At 37.6% G+C, this 26,989-nt stretch overlaps 5 protein-coding genes and 1 non-coding gene across 6 annotated transcripts; 4 read left to right on the top strand and 2 right to left on the bottom strand.

Moving 5' to 3' along the window:
• Positions 1-66: 66 nt before the first annotated feature.
• LOC133990376 (granulocyte-macrophage colony-stimulating factor receptor subunit alpha-like) lies at positions 67-6,547 on the bottom strand. Its single transcript, XM_062428667.1, has 11 exons — positions 6,529-6,547; positions 5,529-5,573; positions 4,979-5,058; positions 4,393-4,439; positions 4,142-4,296; positions 3,775-3,947; positions 2,481-2,611; positions 2,142-2,289; positions 1,919-2,030; positions 1,240-1,321; positions 67-1,054 (listed from the first exon to the last, which is right to left on the bottom strand). Exons 3-11 carry the CDS (start codon positions 5,049-5,051, stop codon positions 968-970), a joined length of 1,008 nt encoding a protein of 335 aa, XP_062284651.1. The 5' UTR covers positions 5,052-5,058; positions 5,529-5,573; positions 6,529-6,547; the 3' UTR covers positions 67-967.
• A 1,359-nt stretch (positions 6,548-7,906) lies between these two features.
• On the bottom strand, positions 7,907-7,978 carry trnae-cuc (transfer RNA glutamic acid (anticodon CUC)). Its single transcript has one exon. It is a non-coding gene; the product is annotated as a tRNA-Glu (tRNA).
• A 535-nt stretch (positions 7,979-8,513) lies between these two features.
• Positions 8,514-11,634, top strand: LOC133990390 (caspase-8-like). Its single transcript, XM_062428686.1, has 6 exons — positions 8,514-8,616; positions 9,346-9,686; positions 9,829-9,863; positions 10,369-10,474; positions 10,569-11,115; positions 11,306-11,634. The coding sequence occupies exons 2-6, from the start codon at positions 9,353-9,355 to the stop codon at positions 11,451-11,453; spliced, it is 1,170 nt and encodes a 389-aa protein (XP_062284670.1). The 5' UTR covers positions 8,514-8,616; positions 9,346-9,352; the 3' UTR covers positions 11,454-11,634.
• A 617-nt stretch (positions 11,635-12,251) lies between these two features.
• On the top strand, positions 12,252-15,144 carry LOC133990389 (caspase-8-like). Its single transcript, XM_062428685.1, has 6 exons — positions 12,252-12,280; positions 13,077-13,417; positions 13,567-13,601; positions 13,902-14,007; positions 14,103-14,649; positions 14,821-15,144. The coding sequence occupies exons 2-6, from the start codon at positions 13,084-13,086 to the stop codon at positions 14,963-14,965; spliced, it is 1,167 nt and encodes a 388-aa protein (XP_062284669.1). The 5' UTR covers positions 12,252-12,280; positions 13,077-13,083; the 3' UTR covers positions 14,966-15,144.
• A 913-nt stretch (positions 15,145-16,057) lies between these two features.
• On the top strand, positions 16,058-19,768 carry catip (ciliogenesis associated TTC17 interacting protein). The gene is made up of 9 exons (XM_062429155.1): positions 16,058-16,175; positions 16,388-16,573; positions 16,670-16,725; positions 16,903-16,989; positions 17,293-17,460; positions 17,593-17,717; positions 18,989-19,065; positions 19,149-19,216; positions 19,380-19,768. Exons 1-9 carry the CDS (start codon positions 16,058-16,060, stop codon positions 19,566-19,568), a joined length of 1,074 nt encoding a protein of 357 aa, XP_062285139.1. The 3' UTR covers positions 19,569-19,768.
• A 353-nt stretch (positions 19,769-20,121) lies between these two features.
• casp8 (caspase 8, apoptosis-related cysteine peptidase) lies at positions 20,122-26,465 on the top strand. Its single transcript, XM_062428684.1, has 10 exons — positions 20,122-20,260; positions 21,143-21,292; positions 21,756-21,931; positions 22,048-22,153; positions 22,813-22,942; positions 23,069-23,133; positions 23,257-23,368; positions 23,453-23,580; positions 23,787-24,178; positions 25,240-26,465. The coding sequence occupies exons 2-10, from the start codon at positions 21,182-21,184 to the stop codon at positions 25,373-25,375; spliced, it is 1,356 nt and encodes a 451-aa protein (XP_062284668.1). The 5' UTR covers positions 20,122-20,260; positions 21,143-21,181; the 3' UTR covers positions 25,376-26,465.
• The last annotated feature ends 524 nt before the right edge of the window (positions 26,466-26,989 follow it).

The raw sequence follows: 26,989 nt of genomic DNA, 5'->3' as shown, positions 1-26,989 counted from the left end.
TTTGTCATGATTATCTCTCAAGATGCCAAATGACCCTGGATAAATAAAGGCTGAATAAATGAATGATTGTTTTAAAATGTTTTTATTGCTTTTTGAACATACAAATAGCAAAAAAGCAACATAATACACAGAAAATTGCAGATACAAGTTGAGCAGCACAATAGTACAATATAAAAACTGTCTACAGAACTACAGCAATGACTTGGAGCACACAGTAATAAATGGTCGTTATATTACTTTTGACTGGGTTTCAAACCAAATGTCAGTATAAACATCACTTCCCTTAACCAGAGTATGACTTAGGGACAGGGGGTCTTTCCAATTAAGGTAAATTAACCTACGCACAACCTTGCACAAGCTGTAAATGTATATACTGGTGTTCTCATTTGAAATTCCAAAAATACTGCAATCAGTGGATCTGGTTTGTACTGACAACCAAAAAATATCTCACAGAATTTTGAATATAGAGCTCCAAATATCGGAAAGTTTGGAAGATATGCCCAAAAAAACGTGAACGAGATATATAGTATCTTCACCGGGATACATCTGAGTAAGTTTAACTCCAGAGAAAAAAAATTGATGAATGTGAATGCAAATATGCAGATGATTATATTTCACACAACCAAATTCAACACACAAAAAGGTAGGTATATTTTGCAGAAGCACTAGATCCACATTTCAGCGCAGGTCAGCTGGCAAGATCAAGTGTATGATTCACCTAACAACTCATTAATAGACATGTACCTTTTTGTCTAAATTAATAACCAAAGCATCACTCTAGTTCATTTTCTCATGACTGGCACAATGGTGGCCCAACTTACACATACACATGATCCAAATATCTGAGATGTGTTTGCTGGAATGTAAATCCATAAAATGCATGCAGTACATTTATGCTTTGCTGAACGGCATTAGATGCGAGCTCGGTAGGCGTTTTTTTTTTGTTTTTTTTTAAACTATATTGCCTCTAAAATGGCTTTTCAGGCTTTTGCTCTGCTTCCACCACCTCTGTGATCTCTTCCTCAGGCTTAACCGATGGCGCAGCATAGAAAAACTAGAAGCACAACACAAGAAACAATATGATGGTACCATTGTTCCCAAGTGTTTGCAACATGTAAGCTTGTGTGTGTGTATGTGTGTGTGTGTGTGTGTGTGTGTGTGTGTGTGTGTGTGTGTGTGTGTGTGTGTGTGTGTGTGTGTGTGTGTGTGTGTGTCTAGACAGTATGGGCTGGTACTTACATTGAACGTGTCATTTTTTTCTATGAAATACTTGTACTTGGGTGGGGGGTGAGGAATCGGAGGAAACAGGACCTTAGTCACCCTGAAACACAAACATCGACCCACATGAACAGAATGAAAATGAATATCAATACACATTCTAGTGCTATTTGCTCTGAATAGCATAATAATTTTAGCTTCTTCTTCTTTCTTTTTTTTAACTGTTTTGTTGCTAAACAAATAATTGACAAAAAATGTGAAGTTGCCAAAGAAAGAAAGACGCAAAGAGGCACATCCTTCCTGTATCTGCTTAGCATCTTGTTTCATTTCGAGTTTTTTCTTCTGTTTGGCTATTTCAGAAGTCATGCAGGGGGTTTCTGTCAGCACCTCAAGGAAGTTTAGGGTGGATGTTTTGCGGTGACATTTTAGAAAAAAACAAACCACCGCCACCCATACACTTCTCTCACTTCTCTTTTTCTGCACTTTGTTTTCCCACTTCACTTCGCTGCTTGTGCTGACGTTGGGGTTAGCTCTGTCCTCTGTCGGACTCGGGCCAGTTTCACATTTAAAAGAGGGGACTAGGTATCAGGTGAGAAATCACTCACAGAAGTGGTTTTAAGAACAAGATAAGCAGGTGTGAAGAAAGAGAGTTTGCATATGTGTTTGAATCACACATCAGTCATAAAGGAAGAAACAGGACCTCTGATAACGAACCAGCAGCACCACAGCCAGGAGGATCATGGGTATTCCAAGTGAGATGGAGAGGACCACCAGGAAGCTGAAATCGTCAACTGCCACTTGCTTTTCCACCTCTGCAGACATAAACAGATACGCATGCATACTGGTTAATATAACATAGTGCATTCAGCCACCTGCCCTTTGTTAAACCAGTTTTTAAGATGAATTCAACCAACAGCACTTACTGACAGTCGGACTCCAGTCACTCCAATGAGACGATCCAAAGCAAGACTCTTGATTCACCCTTGCCCTTATCCTCACTCTGTAGGTGATTTGGGGATCAGCATTCAGCTCTTTATGAGACATCTGATTTAACAAGGTTATGAGTTTCTCCTGTTAAGAAAAGATTCACCAGTAAACACCCAGTAGGTTTACCTCATTTAGACTCTCAAAATCCCAATACATTTTACCCCGAGTTTGTTTTTGCTTATTATTCCTGCTGATATGTGCGCTTTAGACTTTCCAAGAATATAATACATTGTATGGTATATAATATTTCTGGAATATCAACAGACATGCTCTACCTTTACACCCTCTAGCTGGTATTCAAAGCACTCTGGCTTAATCTTTGTTTGACTGAGGGGCTCAGTCCAATTCACCAACAGGTTTCCATCATTGAATGATGCAGAGATGAATGGAGGTGGAGACAGAAATTCTGTGGCACACACATCCCCAAAATGAATACAATATTAAAATAACTGGAAACCTTCAACTTACCAAATGAATTTATATAACATAATTAAAAAAAAAAAAAAAAGTATTTACTGAAGCAGAAAATGTTTGAGCTGGCTGTCTTCCTTTTAGACAGTTAAGCTAATAATACAGGCATGTGAAATATATTGTGATATTGTGGTTTTAGCTGACTAATGTTAGCGCCGCTGCTCACTGACCCTGACAGAGTTGGGCGGATACTGCAGTTCAGTGTGGACATTTTTAAAAGCAAACTGAAGACATACCTTTTTATCCTGGCTTTTGATTATATTTTATTTATAGGTTTTATTATATTCTATCCTTTTATCTATCTGTTTTAATCGTTTAGTCTTTTAGTTTATTTATCCTATTTATTGTATAATTATAGTTGTTTATATTGTTATGTCCTCGCATTAATGTTAACTTTTTAATTCTGGTTTGAATTTATTTTTATTAAACTGTCATCTTTTAAATATTAGTATTATTTTTACTATTGTTATTTTTTAAATGAACTTAGTATTTTATTTATTTATTTGTGTGTGTGTGGCTTTTGGTTTTGCTTCTGCTTTGTTTTGCTTGCTTTTATTGAATAAGCACTTTGTGCTACATTTTATTGTATGGAAAGTGCTTTATAAATGAAGTCTGATTGATTGATTGATTGATTGATTGACTTTAACAGTTAAAGTGAACTGCAGCCAACATTAAAGAGAAGGAATTTCTCATTCTCATTTATTACACCTTTAAAAGACAACCTTATTTTCGATGAATGTGATGACATTAGAATGTAACTGATAAATCATTCAACCTGAGGCATTGTGCAGTTAATTGCAGTGACTTATCTTGACTGAGCATCCCTTGCCTCCACATAAAAGATCAACTAACCTGAGCAGACAGACAGCTGATTATCAATTTCCAAATTATCATACACTTTTCTTTTTGTCAAAGAAATTTGTACATTTGTTAGTTATCTAAAATAACAAACAGTCCACTGAAAAGCAAGCCTACTGATAAACGACTAATCTATTATAACATTAAGTAAAAATGAAAACAAAATAAAGTGTCATATTCAAAATATGGATGCCATTTAAAACCATAATGATATTGACAAATGTAACAGTATTTTATTACCTAGTGTGTCAGAGTCGTAGGCGTAGGTGTAGACCTTCCACATGTCGTTCAGCGACACATTGAAGATGAGGATTACACTTAATAGCTCGTAGTCAGGCAGAACCCTAGACACTGATCCAACTCTTTCATCAGACACATGGCTCAGACTTTGAACTGTTTCACTATCACAAATACTGGATAAATAGACAGAGGGACACACAATGAATACATTTCATACAATCAAACTTGTCTGTATTGTAAATCTTTTCATTTTGATTTCTTAAAGATGAACACTACTCAATCTCCACTAGTAAAACAGTCATTTTTGCCTCCTGTTGTTATTCATCAGACCTGCATTAGGCTTTATGGGGGGGGGGGGGAAGTATACCTCATACTGACAGAAAGCTGAGTATGCTCCAGCAGAGGTTGGAATGACCAGGAGCAGTTGAGTTTATTTGTTGGGTGAAGGACGCAGTAGAAGTTTTGATCATCCTTGATATCATGTATTTCATTATCCTCTGGAAAACAACTATGTACTCCGAGCTGAAATAGTTTCACAAAAAAAAACACATGAGGGCAAATACTGCATATAAATTTGTATTTATTTGTATTTATTTAATGCTAAAAAAACATTCTCACATCAGCGATGTCATTTTTACAGACATCTAGATTGCTGCCCTCTGTGTCTGTTAAAAGAGAACATACAATAGATTCGATCAGAGATTAGCATTAGAGAAACTGTCCCCTATGAGCTTCAATGCAAGACCTTATACAGCAAACTATGCTTTATTCGCCCAAATGTTTTCAACTATTGTTACTTTTATCGACTAAATGTGTTTGTGTTTTTTTGTTTTAAATTCCTATGAACTGTTTTGGCACAGCAATAAAGTACTGTATTCAAATTTTATTGAATTTAATAGTGCGGTGGGCAATGTCGATTTCCTTCCTTTTCACAAGGACAAAGGAAACAAACTCAGACACCACCCTGATGGAGACAAGATAGTCAAAAGCATCTGTTAAATAAAGCATCAGCGGTTATGACTTTATCATACTTAAAGTTATAAAAGGGGTGTGTGTGTGTGTGTGTGTGTGTGTGTGTGTGTGTGTGTGTGTGTGTGTGTGTGTGTGTGTGTGAGAGAGAGAGAGAGAGAGAGAGAGAGAGAGAGAGAGAGAGAGAGAGAGAGAGAGAGAGAGAGAGAGAGAGAGAGAGTGAATGGTCACCCACCACATTGTGAGAAGCTGAAGCAAAACAGAACCGGTATACTGGACCAAAATATCAGAGTTGGCAACAGCATCATAACCAACCTATAACCACACACACACACACACACACACACCACAAAGATGTACATAAACACACTTCTGAGCATACAATGTAAGGTCAGCGCAAGTAATTTCCTGGCTTTTCATACTTCTCCTTTTTTAAATGTTTACACATAGAGGCTGACTGTTGGGAAGAAATCCTAATATAATATATAGCTTTTAAACACAGCTTTTCTCACAAACATTAACCTAATGCTCTGTTAAACTTAGTGGTTAGGTTGAACAATATGTACTTTCCTACTGCCTACAAAAGCTTTGACATTTTCCACAAAAAAGGAAAGATTAAGATAACAGTGCTTTCTTTTGTTGACACAAGACTTTCTCTTAAAACTAACAAATGGGCTGAACCATGAACTATTATCTACTTTAGGTGTGAAGTTTGTTAGGAATAAAATGTGATACAGAAAACACTACATTATTATAAAATAGCATCATTGTAAAGAAGCCCTTACCTCCCGCTGTCGCTGCCTGTAGCTCAATGAGACGATGACACATTTCTGAAGAAAGAAGAAGCATGACGTCATATACTGTAGGCTACAGGAAACCATTTTATTCTTATTCTCTCATGCATAAACAGTAAGATCAAAAGATTTAAACCCCCTGTACTTTTCTGGTTTACTTTTGAATGATGGACTGGTAAATACACTAGATACAAGAAGACTGGATCAGTATGTTGTTTTAATAAAATTGAGGGGAAAGGTAATCAAACAAGCAACTTTTTCAATATATTTTTTAAATCACAGAATTAGTAACTTTTTACTAAAGTTGGTAGGTTTTTACAAAATAAGTATAATGACTCATTTTGACTTATAGCACAATTAGTCATTTTAAAATGTTAAATGTTAACTTTTTAGAGAAGTAACCTTATTAGTAACATTTTAAAGGAAATTGCTATCTATCTAAAAACAATTAAAATCAATTATTTTTCTTTTTATTGACGATAATGATAATGATAAACTTTAAAACACTTACAGGCATCTATTCCAGTGCTTCCAGAAGTATGACAAATACTTAGTGTCACTTTGTGCATATATATATATATATATATATATATATATATATATATGTATATATATATATATATATATATATAAAGGTGTGGCTGCATTAGACAGACACAAACAAATACAAATGATTTTTTGTTTTTTGTTTACAAGAAAAACTAACAAAACTAAATTCTTGACAGTTTGAATATGTCAGTTCTCAACATTGTCGGTATCAAAATCAACAAATAACAGATCATGTATTCAAAACTGAACAAAAAATAAATAAACTATCACATCATCAAATTAATATTTAGTAGCCCTGCCATTAGCACGCAGTAGAGCTCTAATCCTGGCTGGCATGTTCCCCACGAGCCTTTCACACTGTTGAGGGGTAATCTTGTCCCATTCTTCTTGAATTACTGCTTTTAATTCTCCTAAATTCTTTGGTTTACGCTTTGAAACAGACCTTTTGATAATCCACCACAGATTTTCAATGGGGTTCATGTCTGGGGATTGAGCTGGCCACTGTAAGACCTGGATACTGTGCTCCTGCAGCCAAGTTCTATTGGCCCTGGATGTGTGGCAAGGGGCTTTATCTTGTTGAAACATCCAGTTTGGACCTTGACCGAACAGTGCACGTGCAGAAGGGAGCATGTGGGTTTCAAGAATGGCACAATACTTGGCCATCACAGACAGTGAGATGACCAACACCAGCAGCATTCATGCATCCCCAAACCATAATACTGCCTCCACCATGCTTGACAGTAGGTACTGTACATGTTGGAGATAATGCTTCGCATGGCCTTCTGCGTACCCTCACATTAGCAGGAGGAACATAAATCTGGAAACTAGACTCATCTGACCACAGAATCTTCTTCCAATTCCTGGCTGTCCAGTTCTTGTGTGTTTGGGCCCAAAGACGCCAGGCAAACCTCTGTCTCTCATTGATCAGGGGCTTCTTGACAGCCTTGTAGGACCTTAAGCCATGGTCTAAAAGTCGGCCACATACAGTGCGGGTGGAACACTGGACACCAGTTTGGTTTGACCACTGCTGCTGAAGCTCCTGTGATGTCATTCAGCTGTTTTCCCTGCACATGTGGATCAGGATGTGGTCAGATCTTGGTTTGTCTTCCAAGCTGTTGGTTCGTCTGTATTTCTGCAGTGTATCCAACTGCTGAAGGACTGCATCTGCATTTCCTGGCTATCTAGCGGCAGCTGTACCCTTCCTGGCTGAGAATCTGTATATTCAGGCGTGTTTCCTGCGTTAGGTTCCTTGTTTTAGCCATTTTTGTCTCTGATGAACTTTCAAATGCGCTGGCTTTTTTATAGACACGAAGCACAGCAACAAAAATTGTGTTTTTTAATAAAAAGCATGACCTTCATTAGTGGATCACTGGTACCAAAATGACCCAATATTCAAAATTTCTTATGTATTTTTATGGAACCAATCAATTTTAAGTTTTTAATGGATTTTTTAAGATGTGTTTAGTATTTTGGCTGTGACTGTACTAAAATAAATTGAACTTGAAGACCTAAGAGTGATTCTTAATGCAATATTTCACAAATACATGGGGTGTCCGAAAACTTTTTTCAACCACTGTATATAATGTGTGTTACAAACACAAATAGTGAGATCATACTGGCATAGCTACATTACATTATTAATCTTGAAACAGATAGATAATAACCAGGATATGACATAAACATAATAGATGACGACAAAAAGAAAAGGAATTCTGCATATAAACTACTATCCTGAATATGACCCTTTGCTTTTTGTTGGATATTGTGGTAGTCTGTGTTACAACATGAAAAAGCTGAACAACATTTGAGTGCAAAAGTAGTTCCCTGACCGGGAATCGAACCCGGGCCGCGGCGGTGAGAGCGCCGAATCCTAACCACTAGACCACCAGGGACTGACAAAATTTGTAAAGCGTGAATGTTGTATATTAAAACGAGCCTGTAGTCTCGGTATTCAATTTGCTTAATGAAGTTGAGATGACCCATGGATGTATTATAGGAGGTTTTATCATACATCCAAGGGAAAAGTAATAAATATGGCATGAAACATTTGATGTCAGACTAAAACCTATTTCTTTGACTTAGCTATATCGGTAGCTAGTTGGCTAAACAGTATTCTAACAGCGAGCTGTTCACTTTAATGTTGTAGAAAAAGAGATAAATGCATTGGAGCTTCGGTGTCCCACATTAGTCAATGTCCCACATTACACTAATCCACTATATACCAACAGCTTGCCTGCTCAGTTGTCGAGTTCATCGTTTTATTTACTTGTTGTGATGTCCCTTGTGGCCACAGGGGTAAAAAAAACAAACACCGCTGGATTGGTTTTAGCGGTTGTTTTGGATGTTCCCAACTATTAGACAGTTCACCAGTCCTCCACTCGGCGGTGAACATGTATCACACTCACACATTTCCTGGACCGGTTGAAACGGAAACTCGCCCTTTTTTTTATCAGTAAACTGGAAATTTGAAAGCGATAACAACAAGACTCACTGCACCAACAGTCACACCGAGAGAGAAGACTTTCTGACTGTAAGTGAACTGCTTCATTTCAGAAGATGAACTAGTTATTATGCGATACTTTGCAGTCCGTCCTCGTAGAAAAGGACATTATAGACGCTGTGTAGGACGTGGCGTAAAATATAGAAAACGAAAGAAGTTTGTTTGGATCCCAACCAGCTTGTTACATTTTAAAATCCATTGTAGCTAATTTTTCAGTCACACGTGCGACTTAATTTATCTTAAGAAACATGTTGCTACGAGGATAAATGAAAAGGTAATATGCAGATAATGGCTCTGACTGCTATAGTTACCGCGACTATAGTATGTCACCAAAAATCAAAAACAGGGTTTGTTTGACTATTTCCAAAAAACTCAGTATTGACTGGTGTTTGGTCAATTATTGTTCTTTATAAGTGATTTATAGGCTTAAACGACACAAGTTTGATTGAATTCAAACTTAACTAGTTTAAAATCCCCATTAATCTATTTTGTAGTCAGACATGCAACAATTGCCTTACTGTCACTCTAGTGAAAACACTACAAAATGAATAATTACAGTGTAATATGTGCCACATGGCTCTGAGTGTTAAAGCAATGCAATTATAGCCTATTATTTTCAACAAAAACAAGGTTTGACTCCATGGATAATAAACCAGAAACCCAGTATGACTGTATTGACTGGTGCACTTCATGGTCAACAGGAAAAAACAAGTTCTTCTCTAGAATATCATGTTGTTCATGTCTCTGTCTCTATTTCAGATTCATCATGGCAGCCATGGACAAACTGAGAAACAAGAAAACAGAAATTGTTGACACTTTGAGTGCAGACCGTCGAATCTTCGACAAAGTCCAACAGAAAGGTCTCATAACTCAACGTGATTACAACAACCTCAAAAACATCAAAGGAGAGACTGAAGAGGGACACGTTGTTGCACTTGTGGATAAGATCATGAATAAAGGACCGGACACGTGCCAAAAGTTCCTGAACCTCCTGCAAACCGATGACGACATTAAATCGACTTACCCAGCGTTGGAGAACATACTAACAAACACCTGCATTCTACCTACGCCCGTCCAAGCAGCTTCTTCTGATAACCTTGGTATGTTAACATACACATTTTTACTATAGATTTTCATATAGAAGCCCATATTGTATTTCACATGAAGTTAGCAACTGAAGGCTTCACTAAAAAATGGTTTAATGTTTGGAAATGTAATTCTGTTTCACTCTGATTTCCTCAGATGGTGATTCACAAGAGAGCAAAAGACGAAAGGAGGTGAGGTCTAATGTTACCTATGTACCTGATGTTCAAATAACACACTTTATGTTACATGGCTTGAGTCACTATGTTTAGTTAGGGTTTCTTAAAAAGACAAGAAGGAGTTTAAATACCTTTTCCTCCTCACAGATACCTATAAGACATATTGTCATCTCAAAGCCTGAAGACACATGTGTATTAGCTTGTATTAGCTTTGTAATACTGTAATACCTCATAAAAGCTAGAAAAAAAATTCCCTAAAGGAGAGGTTTACAATTTTTCAAGTTTTGAATTTACAGTCTTTTAGTGAAAAATGTGAATCCGTCCTCTAAGTAAAACTAAGTATGTCAAAAATGATCCATACTCATCAGTTTCCACATCAGATTATAAATCACCAAAAACACTCTTGCACACCTAAATAGTCTTCATGACAGGTGCATGGGTCAAGTATTAACATACTAAAAAGAAGAAGGTGTCAGGTTGTAAAAATATCCAACCATAGTTGTGTTTTCATTGTTTTTAGGACGAGGCATATGAGTTGAACAGCCAGCCCGTCGGCCTCTGTGTGATCATAAACAACGAGAATTTCAAGACTAAAGATCAGAGAGAAGGAACCGACAAAGATGCTCGTATGTTACAGAGAAGACAAATTCACAGTTTTACACTTCTGCTCTGTTTGTTGGTGGTTTTAACTTGTTGTGCTTTAACTTAAATTTTCTGCAGGACGTTTGGCAAAGGTGTTCAGCCGGCTGGGGTTCAGAGTCCTGATGTGTAAAGACCAAGAAAGGGACCAGATGGATCGTGCACTGAAATACTTTGCTTCTCCGGGTGACTTGTCTCAGCTGCAGGAGTTCAATGCAAAGGAGTGGTCTGGTAGTGAATTCATTGATCCTCAGGAGCCTCCTAAACATGGCGATGCCTTCATCTGCTGTGTTCTGAGTCATGGATCAAAGGGTGTAGTTTCAGGGACTGATGGTAAGCACCTCTCCATTAAAGAAATAACTAGTACATTCAAGGCAACAAAAGAGTCAGCCCTCAACGGCAAGCCCAAAGTGTTCCTGATCCAGGCCTGCCAGGGACATGGGGTACAAAAAGGAGTGCCGTCACCAGATCTGCAGTTTGATGACTCTGGATCAGTATCCATCCCTGTGGACGCTGATTTTCTGGTTGCCATTGCCACTGTTGAAGATTGTGCAGCAGTAAGAGACCAATATGTTGGAAGCTGGTTCATCCAGTCTGTGTGTAAGCAGCTGGAGGATGTCTGTTCAAGGTAAATGTAAAAGTAATTATTATATTTTCAAATATTTACCAATTAAAAAAATAACCTTTTCTGGTCCACAATATTTCATCAACTTGTTGATATTCTAGTTAATGTAGTGCATACTGTATACCATTTGTTTGGTCATAATATGTGCACTGATGGTGAGTAACATGTTTTTGTACACTGTGTATTGTTTCAGTGGGGAGGACATCTCCGAAATCTTTTACCGTGTGAAGAATGAAGTAAGCCTGAAAGAGGGTTCCAAGACACCAGGTGCAGTCAAGCAGATGCCTGAAACCAGGGACACGCTAACGAAGAGACTTGTGTTGTTGCCGCGTCGCAACTGAAGCTTAATCTCTACAAACCATGCAAACACATTATATTTTATGTTTTAAATTAGGTCTGTTTTCTTAAGATATACTTTTGTCTTTTATCTATCTTTGTCACTATCAATGTTTATTTTTTTAAGCAATCACATTGAATCATTGTCTTTTATATTATAGGTCCAAATTGTTTTAATAAATCTATTTTGCACAAAGTGTGATGATCATTGGTGGGTCTATGGTTTAATAAGGGTTTTGATAAGGAATGAATACTGGTCACATTTATTTACCTGTGCAAATTTAGTTTCTTAAACTTAAGCAGTATTTTTTTTCTTATACAAATTATGCCAATATTCATGGTTTAGAAGAAATATTTACTATTTAAACAAAAATAGCAACGCTTCAGTACATTTATATGAAAATGTCAAAACAACCATAACTAATCATGGCATCATGCTGTAGCAGTTGTAGGCAAATAATGGCCTGTAGGAAAAATCTGGGCCCCCAACTAAGAGATTTGGCCCTCAAAAGCTGAAGACTGACCATTTATAGATTACATCCAATCTTTTACATCACTTCACAAATACACCATAAATTACAATGTAAACACAAGCATTATGTAGATTTTAATACATTTGACCTTATAAGACCTTAAAAGTTGCATAACACTGGAACATAACATCATTTGGCCTATCTGACCAGAACAGACCTGAGTCAGTGACGAGGACACTGTTTTAATGCATGTTGAACAGCTGAGGGGGCGGAGCTAGTTTGAATTGTAATGTCCAATCATTAAGCTGGAGCTTTGAAAACGACAGGAACCTGGAGTCGAGAAAGAAGACTTCCTGACTGTAAGTTAACTATGCTTCAATTTAGAGCAGCAATAACTACTTTTTATATGATACTTTGCAGTCTGTCTGAAAAGGAGAAACAGTAGTGGCGCGGTGGAAATCCCACTTGAGACATTATACAGACGTTAAACATGACGCTGTGTAGGACGTGGCGTAAAATATAGAAAACGAAAGAAGTTTGTTTGGATCCCAACCAGCTTGTTACATTTTAAAATCCATAGTAGCTAATATTTCAGTCACACGTGCGACTTAATTTGTCCAAAGAAACATGTTGCCTCGTGAGTGATGAACTCGAGGCTAAATGAAAAGGTAATAGTCCTGCAGATGATGGTTCTAACTGCTATAATTACCGCGACTATAGTAAGTAACCATTAATCAAAAACAGGGTTTGACTATTTCCACAAAAAACTCAATATTGACTGGTGTTTGGAATCTTGTTGTTCTTTATAAGTGATTTATAGGCTTAAACGACACAAGTTTGATTGAATTCAAACTTAACTAGTTTAAAATCCCCATGAATCTATTTTGTAGTCAGACATGCAACAATTGCCTTACTGTCACTCTAGTGAAAACACTACAAAATGAATAATTACAGTGTAATATGTGCCACAAGACTTTGAGTGATAAAGCAATGCAATTATAGCCTATTATTTTCAACAAAAACAAGGTTTGACTCTATGGATAATAAACCAGAAACCCAGTATGACTGTATTGACTGGTGCACTTCATGGTCAACAGGAAAAAACAAGTTCTTCTCTCGAATATCATGTTGTTCATGTCTCTGTCTCTATTTCAGATTCATAATGGCAGCCATGGACAAACTGAGAAGCAAGAAAACAGAAATTGTTGACACTTTGAGTGCAGACCGTCGAATCTTCGACAAAGTCCAACAGAAAGGTCTCATAACTCAACGTGAGTACAACAACCTCAAAAACATCAAAGGAGAGACTGAAGAGGGACACGTTGTTGCACTTGTGGATAAGATCATGAATAAAGGACCGGACACGTGCCAAAAGTTCCTGAACCTCCTGCAAACCGATGACGACATTAAATCGACTTACCCAGCGTTGGAGAACATACTAACAAACACCTGCATTCTAACTACGCCCGTCCAAGCAGCTTCTTCTGATAACCTTGGTATGTTAACATACACATTTTTACTATAGATTTGACATTTTTCATATAGAAGCCCATATTGTATTTCACATGAAGTTAGCAACTGAAGGCTTCATTAAAAATGGTTTAATGTTTGGAAATGTAATTCTGTTTCACTCTGATTTCCTCAGATGGTGTTTCACAAGAGAGCAAAAGACGAAAGGAGGTGAGGTTTAAGACATATTATGATCTCAAAGCCTGATTACACATGCTTATTAGCATATTAATACTGTAATACCTCATAAAAATACTGTAATACCTCATAAAAGCTAGACTTTAAGGAATTCCTTAAAAGAGAGTTTACAATTTTTCACACATCTATTGAATTTATAATCTTATAGTGAAAATGGTGATTTGCAAAAGACGAAAGGAGGTTAGGTCTAATGTACCTGATGTTGAAACAGCACACTTTATGTTATCAAATCATAGAAATATCCAACCAAAGTTATGTTTTCATTGTTATTAGGACAAGCCATATCAGTTGAACAGCCAGCCTGTCGGCCTCTGTGTGATCATAAACAACGAGAATTTCAAGGATAACACAATGAGAAAAGGAACTGACACAGATGCTCGTATGTTACAGAGAAGACACATTCACAGCTTTACATTTTTGTCCTGTTTTTAAACTTAAATGTTTTAACTTTTTTTTTTTTTTAATTTTCTACAGGACATTTGGCAGAAGTGTTCAGCTGGCTTAGGTTCAGAGTCCTGATGTGTAAAGACCAAGAAAGGGACCAGATGGATCGTGCACTGAAATACTTTGCTTCTCCGGGTGACTTGTCTCAGCTGCAGGAGTTCAATGCAAAGGAGTGGTCTGGTAGTGAATTCATTGATCCTAAGGAGCCTCCTAAACATGGCGATGCCTTCATCTGCTGTGTTCTGAGTCATGGATCAAAGGGTGTAGTTTTAGGGACTGATAAGAAGCCCCTCTCCATTAACGAAATAATTAGCACATTCAAGGTGACAGATGACTCAGCCCTCACCGGCAAACCCAAAGTGTTCCTGATCCAGGCCTGCCAGGGTGGTTGGCTACAACCAGGAGTGTTAACACCAGATCTCCAGACTGATGACTCTGAATCAGTATTCATCCTTGATGAAGCTGATTTTCTAGTTGCCATTGCCACTGTTGAAGATTATAAATCAATAAGACACACAATTAATGGGAGCTGGTTCATCCAGTCTGTGTGTCAGAAGCTGAAGGAGGATTGTCCGAGGTAAATGTAAAACTAATTATTAAATGTTCAAATACTTACTAATAAAAAAATAATAACCTTTTCTGGTCCACAATATTTTCATCAACCGTGTGTACTGTATACCATTTGTTTGGTCATAATATGTGCACTGATAGTGAGTAACATGTTTTTGTACACTGTGTATTGTTTCAGCGGTCAGGACATCTCCAAAATCTTTTACCGTGTGAAGAATGAAGTAAGCCTGAAAGAGGGTTCCAAGACACCAGGTGCAGTCAAGCAGATGCCTGAAACCAGGGACACGCTAACGAAGAGTCTTGTGTTGTTACCGCACAACTGAAGCTTAATCTCTACAAATCATGCAAACCCATTATCCCTTATGTCTTAAATTAGGGCTGTCTTTTCTTAAATATATGTATTTCTCTTTTATCTCATTGTCACTATAAATCTTTATTTTTTAAATAATCCTTTTTAATATTTTTATATTCCATATTTTGTCAATAAACATTTTTGCTCAGACTGTTATGATCATGTAGTATCCAAGATATAAAGGCCTAAACGCTGGATTCTGGTGAGATTTGCATTCCTTATGTTGCATATTTTGTGCTTGAAACCTCCGCAGATTAAAAAAAGAAAACAACAACATTAAAATTACAAATTAGGAATATATTCATTGTTTAGATCAAATAGTTAGTATTCACACAAAAATCGTTAAGTATAAGTTAACATACATTGATGTACCTCTTTTAATCTTCATTTATTGGTGGGTATTATGACATCTACCCCCAGGTACAACCAACAACTCACTTTTAGTTTATTGAATTAATTAAAAGAAGTAAACAAACAGGACATATTGAAAACATACTAGGCTGCTTTCATTCTTTACAACAGTGCTGAAAAAAACTGCATTATAGTACCCTAATGTTTATGTATCTGCAACATTAAGAGAAACTATTTATCGGTTTGTTTGTTTTTTCAACAGTTAAGCTGTTATTGTTATTATTTTGAACTTTCATACTTTTAACAACAACAAAAAACTGACTTTTTAAAAAACATATTCAACCAGTGAACCTTATAAATCAATCCACAGGCCTGTATTTGAGAATAGCGTTCAGATTAGATTCGGCTGCACACATGCAACAATAATTACGGTACTGCAGCGTCGTTACCATAGTAGCATGTTTCCAGATATTCACATTCGGCTGCACGCTTACATCCATCTTTACGGTACTCAATCGCGTTGCCATGGCAGCTCTTCGTGTATCTGAACAGACGCTGGATATAAAAGTACAGCGAAAGGCTGCTCGGTACAAAAATGATAAAAACAACCTATCTGGCGCGTCAAAAGTGTTTCTCTTAAACCTGGTTCGCCTACACACCGATTTATTTAGCTTAGTCTTGAATAAAGCCTTAAATAAAGGCAGCGTATAGTATGCAAGCCCCGCTGGAAGACGACACTCCTTCCGATGCCTTGGCAGGGACTGAAGAACCAGACCATGGACAGGAGTTGAAAGCCTCTGACGAAGCTATCACATTTATGTCCAGCATTGGTGAGTTGACTTGTTTTCTTTCTAGTCTAGCCTATAGAGTCAAAGACAAGCACTGCGTATGCCTGAGAGTTAGCACCACCTGGTTCTGGCACATCATGACAAAGAAGCTGTTCATTTCATGTAAGCAATTAGCTGAAAGTGAGCTTAAAACATGTTTTAAACTGTCTTGTTATGGCTTTTGTCTAATATAAAAAATGCCTTCATCTCGTCAGACCCTGCAGAGCTGCAGAAGTGTGTGTTTCCAGACTCCCTGGTGACTGTGTCAGAGGGCGGCCGAGACCTGGGCAAATTCAATGTGACGGTGGAGTTTGCCCTAAGAGTCCAGCAGCCCTGTTTGCTGCTGCACGCTCAAAGCCAAGGAGCCATCGATGACTCCCCTTGTGGAACAACAGTGACAGGTGATTGCAAAGACAGGTTGATCTCCACTGTTTTTGTCCATTTACTGCACACTCTGTTTTCATTTCTTTTTTCCCTGCCTTCATCGTAAATTCAAGCCTACCTAACCACGGACCTGGAGGTGCTGGAGGAAGATTACCATGAGTATGTCCAGGTGAGTCATTGCAAACTTTCCTGCGCTGTCTCATTTGAACATACACACTGTAAATCAGCTGTTGCACTATGTGTAAACATTGTACCCTGACACTTGCCTGCATTCTATTCTTATGCCATCTCGTCTGCTATTATTTTGCATTTCCTGTCTTTAAACACACGTACATCCCTTCTGCAGCTTGAGGGCCACAGTTTGGAAAAGAGGTGTCGCATGGTGCAACACGACGGGCACATGGTGATCGATAAAGTTACCACTGTAGGAGAGGTGAGAGAAGAAGTGGTAGAATGAGAGTCAACTGCCCCAGATCTTGTTAACATTTTTATGTAAAATAGTTGCTATTAAGAACCTAAAATCTGAAATGACTTGTACTTATACTGCCTTGCAAAATGGGTATATAAATGTCCACCTTAACATTTCTAATACAATTTTTTTATTTTACACTGCCACAATAATATACTTCTATGAAAACATAATTCTCTTTAACTCAATTGTACACCACCGATCATAAAATTCTTGCTTGATAACTGTGAGGTGTAATTGTTTTTGTATGTGTGTGTGTGTGTGCAGGAGGTGATGAAGGAAAGTGTTTCTTATCCCATGTCTGCTCTAAGAGGGCTGGTAACCGAGGGATCCAACTTACTGCTGATGCGTCTGATTGCTTTGAGGAAGAAAGTGCCTGAACAGATGACCTTCATCTCTTTCGACCAGGGATTACGCATCATCCGCACAACCTTTGTAAGCAATTCAGTCCGGGTGACACCTCTCGCTCATTCAGTGTTTGATTTTTGAATGCGAGTAAGTGGAGCCTGTTTTTCCTCTCAGAAAAAGTGTATAATTGTGAACGCTGAATAATCTGTTTGTGATCAGAGCGAGCTGGGTCTGAAGCAGATGGAGATTGAGGGTGAAACTGCGGAGGTATTCGGGATAGAGAGGATTGTTCACTCTGTGGAGGACAGCCCCACTACCTGGCAGTGCTACTTCCTGCCTGATGGGTACGTTCAATAAGTATACTTATCCACACATTTTCCACTCTGACAGTCTCACTGCCAATTTCAATTGAAAATAATGGTTTACTTTATTTTAAAGTAAAAATGTAAATGTAAAAATGTGTCATTTTTTTGGTAATACATTGAACATTTTGCCAATTTCAACAACTTCTTGTGTCTTGGAGAAGGATAGACTGATACACTACAGACTGAATTCAAGGACAGTTTAGACAAAGAAGAGGCTGGAGAGCCAGGTGTTAGCCCGTAGAGGTCAGTTGTCAGGGCTTTGCAGGCCGGTCGCTTTGCATGGCATACCCTGCACTCTGAATCACGGGAGAGAGAAGAATAAGGAAAGTCTTTTCAACGCCACAGGTGCAACCAAGAAAGCGCCAAGATGTCTCTGGCTAAAGAGGGCAGATCTGTGGGTTGCTGCTAGGGCACAAGCTGGGGTCTGATCAACCCTTGTTGGGTAGTCTGGATGAGGGTGTGTGATTTCAATTCAAAAGTCCCGAAACACCCTATGACCCAAGGTAATATCACTGATGATGTGCACTAGAGTAGCATCAGTAGTAAAAATGTTTCAGTGAGTAGGGTTAATGACATCAGTTATGTGGCATTGTCAATTACTAGAAAATAGAAACACATTTTATTAGCCTTGCAATTCTACCCCAATAAGTTTCAAAAGCTAAAACTGTTCTTAAAGCTATATTTATAACAAATCATTAAGTTATTATTAATGATTAACTAATGTAAGCATTAATAAAGGTTTATGAAAGTTATAACATAACACAAGATTTAATAAACTAATACATTTATTTAGTACAGCACATTTCACAGAAATAAAACTCACAAAGTGCTACACAAGAATAAAATCTGAAAGGACCATAAAAACATGCAAACAATCAAAAACAAAGGCAATAAAAACATACAATCAATGTGGCAGAAGCAAGACCAACAATAGAAACCAGATTAAAACATAGAAGACCATAAAAAGAAAATGTGTTGTTTGTTTTCTTTTTCTTTTTTTTTGTTTTTCCTTATAGAACTTTTTTCTCTTTGAGACATGGCATGCGATACTGGGGTTAACAATTAAATATATTTTTAGTTGTTTTGGGTGGGTGTCTGTGAGTGTGTATGAAAGAGAGCATAAAAAAGATAAACGTTCCAAAACGCGTGAAGTGAAACTGAGGACATGCATGTATGACTTTGATGCTCAGTAAATAAAAAATTAGCTATAACTTCATGAATTTGTTGAGCGATATGTTTTCTTTTATCAGGCATTTGGCCAGCAGAGTGCAGGTGGGATCACCGGTCATGATGAGACTTGTGCAGCTGCCATCACTGCTAGAAAAAGGTAGCATTTTCCACATGCATAAAAACTCACTCTCGTATGCAACAGAGTCATTGATGATGTTTGTATGTGTGTGTGCATGTTAGGTTTTGAGAACGTCCCCCTGGTTTGGGAAGAAGACATGCAGATGCGTTCCAGGTTCCTAGACAGAAAGGTGAGCAGTAATGTTCACATATGATAAAAACAGTGTCTCAATATGTGATCCATTTATTCAGATTGACTACACCTGAATAATACCGTTCCTCTGATACATCTCATTGTACAATATAAATCATTTAAGCAGAATATGACAGTATGTTTATGTCTCCGTGTGGCAGGAGGAGCTGAAGGCGGACCATGCCTCATACCTGAGACAGCATCCAGAGATCCGCGCCCTCACATCTGACTTCTTACAGTTCTTGCTGCTGAGGAAACCAGATTATGTCCTCCAGTTTGCCAGAGACTACTTCCTCCCATTTGCCTCCCACCGTCCTCCAGAACCACAACTGAAAGCCCCATCACCGTGAAAGCACAACTATTCTTGAAAACAGTCTTTCATAAATTGCAGTTCACTTATTGAATTAACATGAAGTCTAGAAACTGCATTTGTTTTTTGTTTTGAGTGATAGATGGCTAGTGGTATAAAGGGAAACATGGTGGAAATAAACAATAACTCTCAAGCCTGAGCTGTGTAAAAAAACTATGTAGATCAGAATAAAGGGTCTTATTTCAAACACAGTGGTTGTAGTTTTGTTTGATGTTAACACTGTCTAACTTCATCACTCTTTCTGACCACAGACAACGCTTACTAACCTGACAAGCTCTTCAAAGTAAAAGAGGTAAAGAAGAGACAGAAAAGACGTGGCACAACAACCTCCTCTAAATCATACTGGAGCTTGTAAGATAGTCGTGCAAACTGGCCATTAGCAACTTCACGTAAGACAATCCGAAAAATTACTCAGTACAAAGTAATAACATTAAAAATCCGTCTGCATCCACTATGAACAGCATTAATTTTGAAAGTTCACCGCTTTAAAAGAAGGGGGGGGCACATTTCCTGTTGAAATTGAAAGTGGAGAGAAGGCGACGGGAAGGAGTTTAGAAGTCTAGTCTCGGAATTTTTCTTTCTTTCTAAGAGACTTTGGTCTGAATTAAATGTGAAGAAGAGGAAACGCGGCTGTTCGCTGGCTGGACGGAACCGGGCAGTGAAACACTAACCGTAAGTTTTAACGTAAAGTTAACGCTAACTCTCCTCCAAGTGTTAGCTCAGTAGCCGGTAACGTCACATGAAACTTATACTAACAAACACTTTTTACGGTGTCACCTAAACGTTTGACGGTTTACGGTAATGTAACGTTAATGTTAAACCGATTTAACTTGAAATTTTTCAAAATAAAAACAGTTTATAAATTTGTGACGTGAACGTACTTTTTTCAGTGACGTCGGCACAGCATTGGATCTAAAATATGTAAATGTTCCTACAGAGGAACTGTTCGTAATGTGATATTTATAGTAAAGTTTATTTAAATTTATCTATAAAATTGATAAATATATAAAGAGACAAATATACCACACTAATACATAATATAGATATTTATGCACATATTACTGTACAACACCACAGCTCCCAGTACCTCCCACTAATAAGACTGAAGCTGTCTTTACTGTTTAATCCCAGCAACATTGCACACCTGAATATAGTATAAGGAATTTATGTACATTGTAGATTTATATAATTATAGATTATGTTAGAGATATAGTATTTGATGTTATTTTTTATCACTTCACCATTATAAGATTACTGTTGTTTGTCAATTTTGAATTTCCCCCTAGGGGGATCAATAAAGTGTACCTTACTTTACCTTACCATAAATGTTCATCAGATAAAACTGAATACACAAAGCCTTTTAAAAGTGAGCTTTCAGAGGCGTGTTCAAAACGAACCAATCTTTCTAGTGCATTTATTATTTCATTACCTGTGCTGTAAGAAGTGGAGTTTAAGATGTGTTTATTTTAGCTTCTCCTAAACTAAACATGCTCACTTTACTTTTATGTTTCCCGTTTCCTTTTTTTCTACCTGTCGGATGGCACCGACTCGCAGATCTCTTTGAGCTGAGAACCAGGCCAGTTGCTGGTGGGAATGATGGATAGGCTAATGCTGTCTCGCATAGATGAAGAATTGGAGTCCTCTGAGGTGGCAGCTCTCTGCTTTTTGTGTCTTGATGTTGTCAACAGGAAACGCCTACATGGGGTGAGTACCACATGTCTCAAACCCCACGTCCCAGGACAAAGTTCACATTGAGCAGTTACATTGGGGAGTTTTTTTTGGGTCACACTACAACTACATTCAACATAATCACAATTAAAAAGATGTTTCTGTAGTAAAACTGGTTCCCCTATTTTGTCTCAGCATGTAATATTAACAATGTGCACAGCTTTACCAAAGCAAGATTCCCAAAGTACTTAATTAAGACAAACTAAAGAATAAAAGGAAACAAAGGGACATCATTAAAAGGCAAAGTAAAAAAATACACATTGTATCAAAGCTTGCATGTGAAATTTGACTTATTTCATTTGGGACTTTCATATTTCTCTACAACCAGACAGCACTCCCTCTCATTTTACTCTAAATACCATTTTCTTAGACTACAACATGTAGGAAATGTGTTTCATAGATGTATCTGTGTGTCTGTTTCTCTGCCTTTCTCATGCAGATCAGGGATGCAAAAGACCTGTTTTTGAGACTAGAAGAAAAAGGTCTAATGGACAACAGTGCCTTCCTTTATCAGCTGCTCGACACTATCCAGCGAAGAGATCTCCTCAGCCTACTGGAGACGGACAGTAGGCAGCCAGAGGAAACAGACGCAAATCCTGTCCTGTCAGATTACAGGTAAAAGCATTGATTTAAAAAAAAAAAAGCTGTCAATTTTATACCCAAAGGTGTTAGTCTTGAGTCTGTTGTTAATTATGTGTTCTCCTTTTCCACTCTTCTGCTCTTTCTGTTAGGGTGATGCTGTACCAAATATATGAAGACATAACTCAGGAAAATTTCGGAAAGATGCAGTTTCTGTTGCACGAAGAGCTGGGTAGAAAAAAAGTAGAGAACTGCAAAGTGAGAACACTCACATACACCATGCCAACACCTTGAAAATCACCTTGCTGTACCCACAGTTACATAACAACAACAGATATCATGTAGACTTCAGTTTTTTGCTTTTGATGGAAAATTTCATAACCACCACTACTTATAACATTTTCAAAGTGTGACGTTTATCAGCAACTTCAGTGAAATCTTGCTTTTTAAAATTTTAATCAACTAAGGGTCTCCAATATGTTTAAACAGTATGCAGTGCTTTGTCATGAGTGCTTTTAATTAAATGTTATTGCTGTAAAGCTGAAGGATATTATATATATATATGTTTCCAAATGGTAACATGGCTGTAGTTTTTTTGTATGTCAAGTGATCTGAAGTATAGACTGGTGTAGATACAGGAGTGGAGGAGACATCATCTTCAGTTCCATAGAAAGTAAGCCACTCAAGATGATGTAAGCACCCTCTGGTGGCCATTTCAGAGACCTCCAGCTAGAGTTTCAAACTTTCTGTGAAATCATAATCATAATTGAATCATGCTTAATATTGTTGTGTTGTTTGCACTAGTACTAGCACACATACCTTGTTTGCTGTTCTGTGTTTGTACACAGGCTCCTTTAGCTTTAGTTCAAGACCGACAGCAAAGCCCTAATGACAAGCTAGTTGTCTGTTAATTACAGACCCCGCTGGATTTGTTTGATGAAATGGAAAAGGCTGGTCTGCTGTCAAATACAAATCTTCATGAGCTGATAAATGTCCTGTCGGACCTGGATCGACCACTGGCGTCAATTGTAAAGCAATATCAAGACGGTAAACCCATTCACACACACAAGCACATGCACATTTAAATGTAGTATTACTGTTGATCAAGTGGTTGCACTGTTTGCAGGAGACTTTCATACAATGGTTGTGAGTCTCTTTGTTTCTGTTCCTCAGATAAAGGAGCGCGTGTTTACTCTGATGCAGAACCAAACACACAGCCCTCCTCTTCTTTCGATCCGGTAACCATTCCCACAATTACCAGTACCAATCATTCATTCATTCATTCATTCATTCATTCATTCATTCATCCATCAAAACATTAATGTTTATGATATGTCTATGTGGGTGTGCTTGTGTTGTAGGCAGACTACTACAGTCTTACTCATAACCCTCGTGGTGTGTGTATGGTCATCAACAATGAGTTATTTTTGGGAGCAGGGCTGAAAAGACGAGCAGGAGCTCAGGAGGATACGAGTATGTATCTTTGTATTTGAGCGGCCATGTGATCTGATTTGCTGTTTCTTAGTTATTTATGAGTGTCTCTTTTCGTTCACACAGAGGCTCTGCAGACAGTGTTCAACCGTCTTGGCTTTAAGGTGGAGATACACAAAGACTTGACTGCAGAGGCCATGCGAAGAGAACTAAAAGCACTGGGGACAAGAAATTTTTTGAATGATGATGCCTTGGTAAGCAATGCCACACACCTTCAGAACTGTATCATCGATGATCTCTACATTTTAGTAATAGTCCTGTTTAACATTTCATTTTTAAAGGGTCAACCATTACTTTTAGAAACTGTATTTAACTCCAGTTTAAATTTCTACATGTTAAGAATCAAAACAATATAAAATTAGAAATTCAGTTATAAAAAAATGCCTGCTTTTGATTTTAGGTGGTGTGCATGCTTTCCCACGGAGAAAATGGAACTGTCTTCGGGACTGATGAGCAACGGGTGTACCTGAAAGAAATGAGAGAGCCCTTCAAGAGTGGGCGAGCCCCCACATTAGCAGGGAAGCCCAAACTGTTCTTCGTCCAAGCGTGTCAAGGAGAAGACTACCAGAGAGGATCATTGCCGTGTCCTCCGAGGCCAAGAGAGGACGAGGGGGACAGACAGGAACCACTGGAGACAGACGCAGGTCGTATTGAAGGCGAGACGGTGCCTTGGGATGCAGACTTCCTGCTGGGCATGGCCACTGTACCGAACTGCAAGTCGTTTCGAAACACTACCACAGGCTCCATCTACATCCAGGAGCTGTGCAGGCAACTGACAAGATCAGCAGAAAGGTAAGCAACGCGTCCATGAGGTAAAGCTCATGATGTGCTTTTTGACCACTAACTAGAGTTTGGGCAGAGCTTTGGCCGACTAATTCTTAACCACAACCTTTGTCATAAAGGATAATCACTTACTGTGTACCGTTGCACCCAATGTGACTCTTGCCGTATATTGAGATACAGCCAGCTAAACTCTCCCTTGTATCACATCCTCAAAGGAACAGGCAGGTGTTGTAGTTGATCAGAATTTAATACAAGAAAGTGTAAAACTGAAATGGACATATAAAAATACAGAAAAGCATTCATTAATAAACAATACAGAATAGCTTGTCAAATGTACAAGTTAGCTTATCATGGCTAGGAGGACTAATCTAATATTTGTAGATCTACATTTAGTATTCACGGGTAAGTATGATTCAAATTATGTAAATACTGAATATGACAGAACTAATCAAGTAAGTAATGAGTTAAGTAACACATTAGACATTGAACTAAAACTAAACAACACAGTATATTGCATCAACGGTCAATTCAACGGTTGCTTGAAGCTTGAAATCTACCGTTATACTGCATCAACGGTCATACGTGCCAACAAAGTTACTCAAAACGTTGCAAATATGTAACACAGTACCATACTCTTATTGCGACATAGATAAACAAAGCAACTTCCTGTCATATCACTTCCTGTAGCTTACTATTGGCTGAGGCTGCTTTGGGCAGAGCTTTGGCCAACTAAGTCTTAACCACAACCTTTGTCATAAAGGATAATCACTTACTGACTGTTAATGTCAGACTGAATTTTAAAGTCCCCCCAGACTCAAAAATGTGTTTTTTCAGAAATGTGTTTCAACTTAGAGAAGTATGATATGGAAAATAAAAGCCATCAGTGTACAAACACTGAGAATGGAAATCTTCTTTCAAGCAGTTAAACTTTTGAATGAAACAAGTTTTCATGTTCATCGTCTGGATTTTTCAATGAGGAAGAAGGAGTAGATGTATTTTTAAGAAAAACACACAATATGTAATGTTTAATACAATATAATATGTAATGTGTTTCCGATGTTTCTTTTCAGCTTGGAGAACGATGATATCCTCACTGTTCTGACGCGTGTGAACAGGGAGGTCAGCAAAGGAGTATATCTGAACTACAAACAAATGCCAGAGCCAAAATACACCCTCACCAAGAAGCTCGTCCTCAAATATGTGTGATGCTGTAAATGTGTCAAACTGGCAGATTCAAAAAGACCAAACTCGAGTTCACTGTGTGTATGATTGTATCTGAATGTGTGTGTGTTTTAATCTATAAGGTACAGGTGGTTGGATGGATTTGAACGTCTTGTTACCTTCACAAGCTGATGTCTGTTAATCTTAAGAACAAAAAAAACATCATGGCAAAAAAGATTGTTAAAGACGTCATTCAGAGAAAATGTGTTTTTTTTATGTCTCTTATTATTCCCATGACATGTAGTTAAAATGAACAATAAGACATCAGTTGGGAAGATTTTGGTTTTGTCTCACTATACCAGCGTTATAGTCCCCAGCAAAGCAGTTGATGATGAGTGTCGCTCTCTTATAGACAGCCATATACTTTTCAACTGATTTAACACTGATTTCAATTGATAGTGCACAATAATGGCGTTTTAAAGAATTATTATTTGAGGATTGTGTCATGTAAAGGAAAATGAAATATATTCTTCTCTTAAATGCTTTTTGTTCATATAGTCAGATATGTTCGGTTAGCACTTTCATTTTTAATTACAGTCCCCCTCCGCTCAAAAATAATGTTTTTCTTCTTGTTCCTACAGTTGAATGTTTGAGCTTCACTGTGCTGAATGATGTATTTGTAGAGTTTGACACTAGAAGGCTGTTTTCACATTCATCTGCTGGAAGTGGAAAGTTTCTCTGAGCTCATTAAAAATCAGATTTTGAGGAGCGTACGAGTATGATTTGTGACATCACTAATAGTTTGGAGTCAATCATGGTCCAATATTCAACTGACAGAAATGTAATGTGGAAACTTGAATTCTCCAGTGCACACACACTGAGAATGAACTTTACAGTGAAGTAGGAGAAATCTTGTGTCCAGGAGGAAACTTTAAATATTTACATAGTTATAGATTATGGATTTTAATAAATTGTCATTTTTAAGATTTTAAAGTGATTATTTGATCTGTTTTTTAATGGAAATGCATTTTATATTCACATTATTGTTGTAAGCAGAATCTTTGTGTATGTCTTAATACATGTCTGGTCTGGAGGAAATCCATCACAATAAAACAAGCAAAAAACAATGTAAAAATATTCTACTATTTACTGTATGCTATTACCTGAATTATGTAAATATGTTTGCGTTCATACGTTAAGTTAATATGTTGACATCATTATACTATTGAAGCTGATACAGGTAATTCTAGTACTTTAGAGTTTTGGGTAGTTACATTTAATAGAAATTAGCTGTATATTATGAGTTTTCACAATTCATGTAAAATGTTTGCTGTCAAGAAATAAATGTTGCTGTCGGATGAATGCAGAGGAGTAAAGAAATACACTCCAACCTCTAAAGCTGATTAAAATACATGATTGCAGTAAATATAAAATTATCAAGTGCTGCATTATTGTGCTTAATTACTTGAGTAAATGTAGCCATTGGTAGTTGTAGTGCCCCTTTATTCAGTCTGCCATGTTAAAAATGAGTCAGCTCCTAAATCTGGCAAGCCTAGTCCACACACACACATGTTTGTGTGTATGTGTGACTGACAGATTCCTCTGGGCTCCACCCTGCTCTTCACTGTTCCAGGAAATGTTCTTCACTGCTGCCTCACA

Source organism: Scomber scombrus, chromosome 11, assembly GCF_963691925.1.
Source record: "Scomber scombrus chromosome 11, fScoSco1.1, whole genome shotgun sequence".
Classification (NCBI taxonomy): domain Eukaryota; kingdom Metazoa; phylum Chordata; class Actinopteri; order Scombriformes; family Scombridae; genus Scomber; species Scomber scombrus.
Note: the sequence above shows the minus strand (reverse complement) of the source record. Positions and strands in the feature narration are given on the sequence as shown.

Coding starts and splice junctions, on each gene's coding strand:
- LOC133990376 (XM_062428667.1), bottom strand. CDS start 5,051: ATGATGCTGTTGCCAACTCTGATATTTTGGTCCAGTATACCGGTTCTG. Junction 4,440..4,978: donor CTTCAGCTTCTCACAATGTG/GTGGGTGACCAT, acceptor CTCTTTTAACAG/ACACAGAGGGCAGCAATCTA. Junction 2,290..2,480: donor ACCAGCTAGAGGGTGTAAAG/GTAGAGCATGTC, acceptor TTTTCTTAACAG/GAGAAACTCATAACCTTGTT.
- LOC133990390 (XM_062428686.1), top strand. CDS start 9,353: ATGGCAGCCATGGACAAACTGAGAAACAAGAAAACAGAAATTGTTGAC. Junction 9,687..9,828: donor AGCTTCTTCTGATAACCTTG/GTATGTTAACAT, acceptor TGATTTCCTCAG/ATGGTGATTCACAAGAGAGC. Junction 10,475..10,568: donor AGGAACCGACAAAGATGCTC/GTATGTTACAGA, acceptor AATTTTCTGCAG/GACGTTTGGCAAAGGTGTTC.
- LOC133990389 (XM_062428685.1), top strand. CDS start 13,084: ATGGCAGCCATGGACAAACTGAGAAGCAAGAAAACAGAAATTGTTGAC. Junction 14,008..14,102: donor AGGAACTGACACAGATGCTC/GTATGTTACAGA, acceptor AATTTTCTACAG/GACATTTGGCAGAAGTGTTC. Junction 14,650..14,820: donor CTGAAGGAGGATTGTCCGAG/GTAAATGTAAAA, acceptor GTATTGTTTCAG/CGGTCAGGACATCTCCAAAA.
- catip (XM_062429155.1), top strand. CDS start 16,058: ATGCAAGCCCCGCTGGAAGACGACACTCCTTCCGATGCCTTGGCAGGG. Junction 16,176..16,387: donor CACATTTATGTCCAGCATTG/GTGAGTTGACTT, acceptor TCATCTCGTCAG/ACCCTGCAGAGCTGCAGAAG. Junction 19,066..19,148: donor GCCATCACTGCTAGAAAAAG/GTAGCATTTTCC, acceptor TGTGCATGTTAG/GTTTTGAGAACGTCCCCCTG.
- casp8 (XM_062428684.1), top strand. CDS start 21,182: ATGATGGATAGGCTAATGCTGTCTCGCATAGATGAAGAATTGGAGTCC. Junction 22,943..23,068: donor TGTAAAGCAATATCAAGACG/GTAAACCCATTC, acceptor TCTGTTCCTCAG/ATAAAGGAGCGCGTGTTTAC. Junction 24,179..25,239: donor CTGACAAGATCAGCAGAAAG/GTAAGCAACGCG, acceptor GTTTCTTTTCAG/CTTGGAGAACGATGATATCC.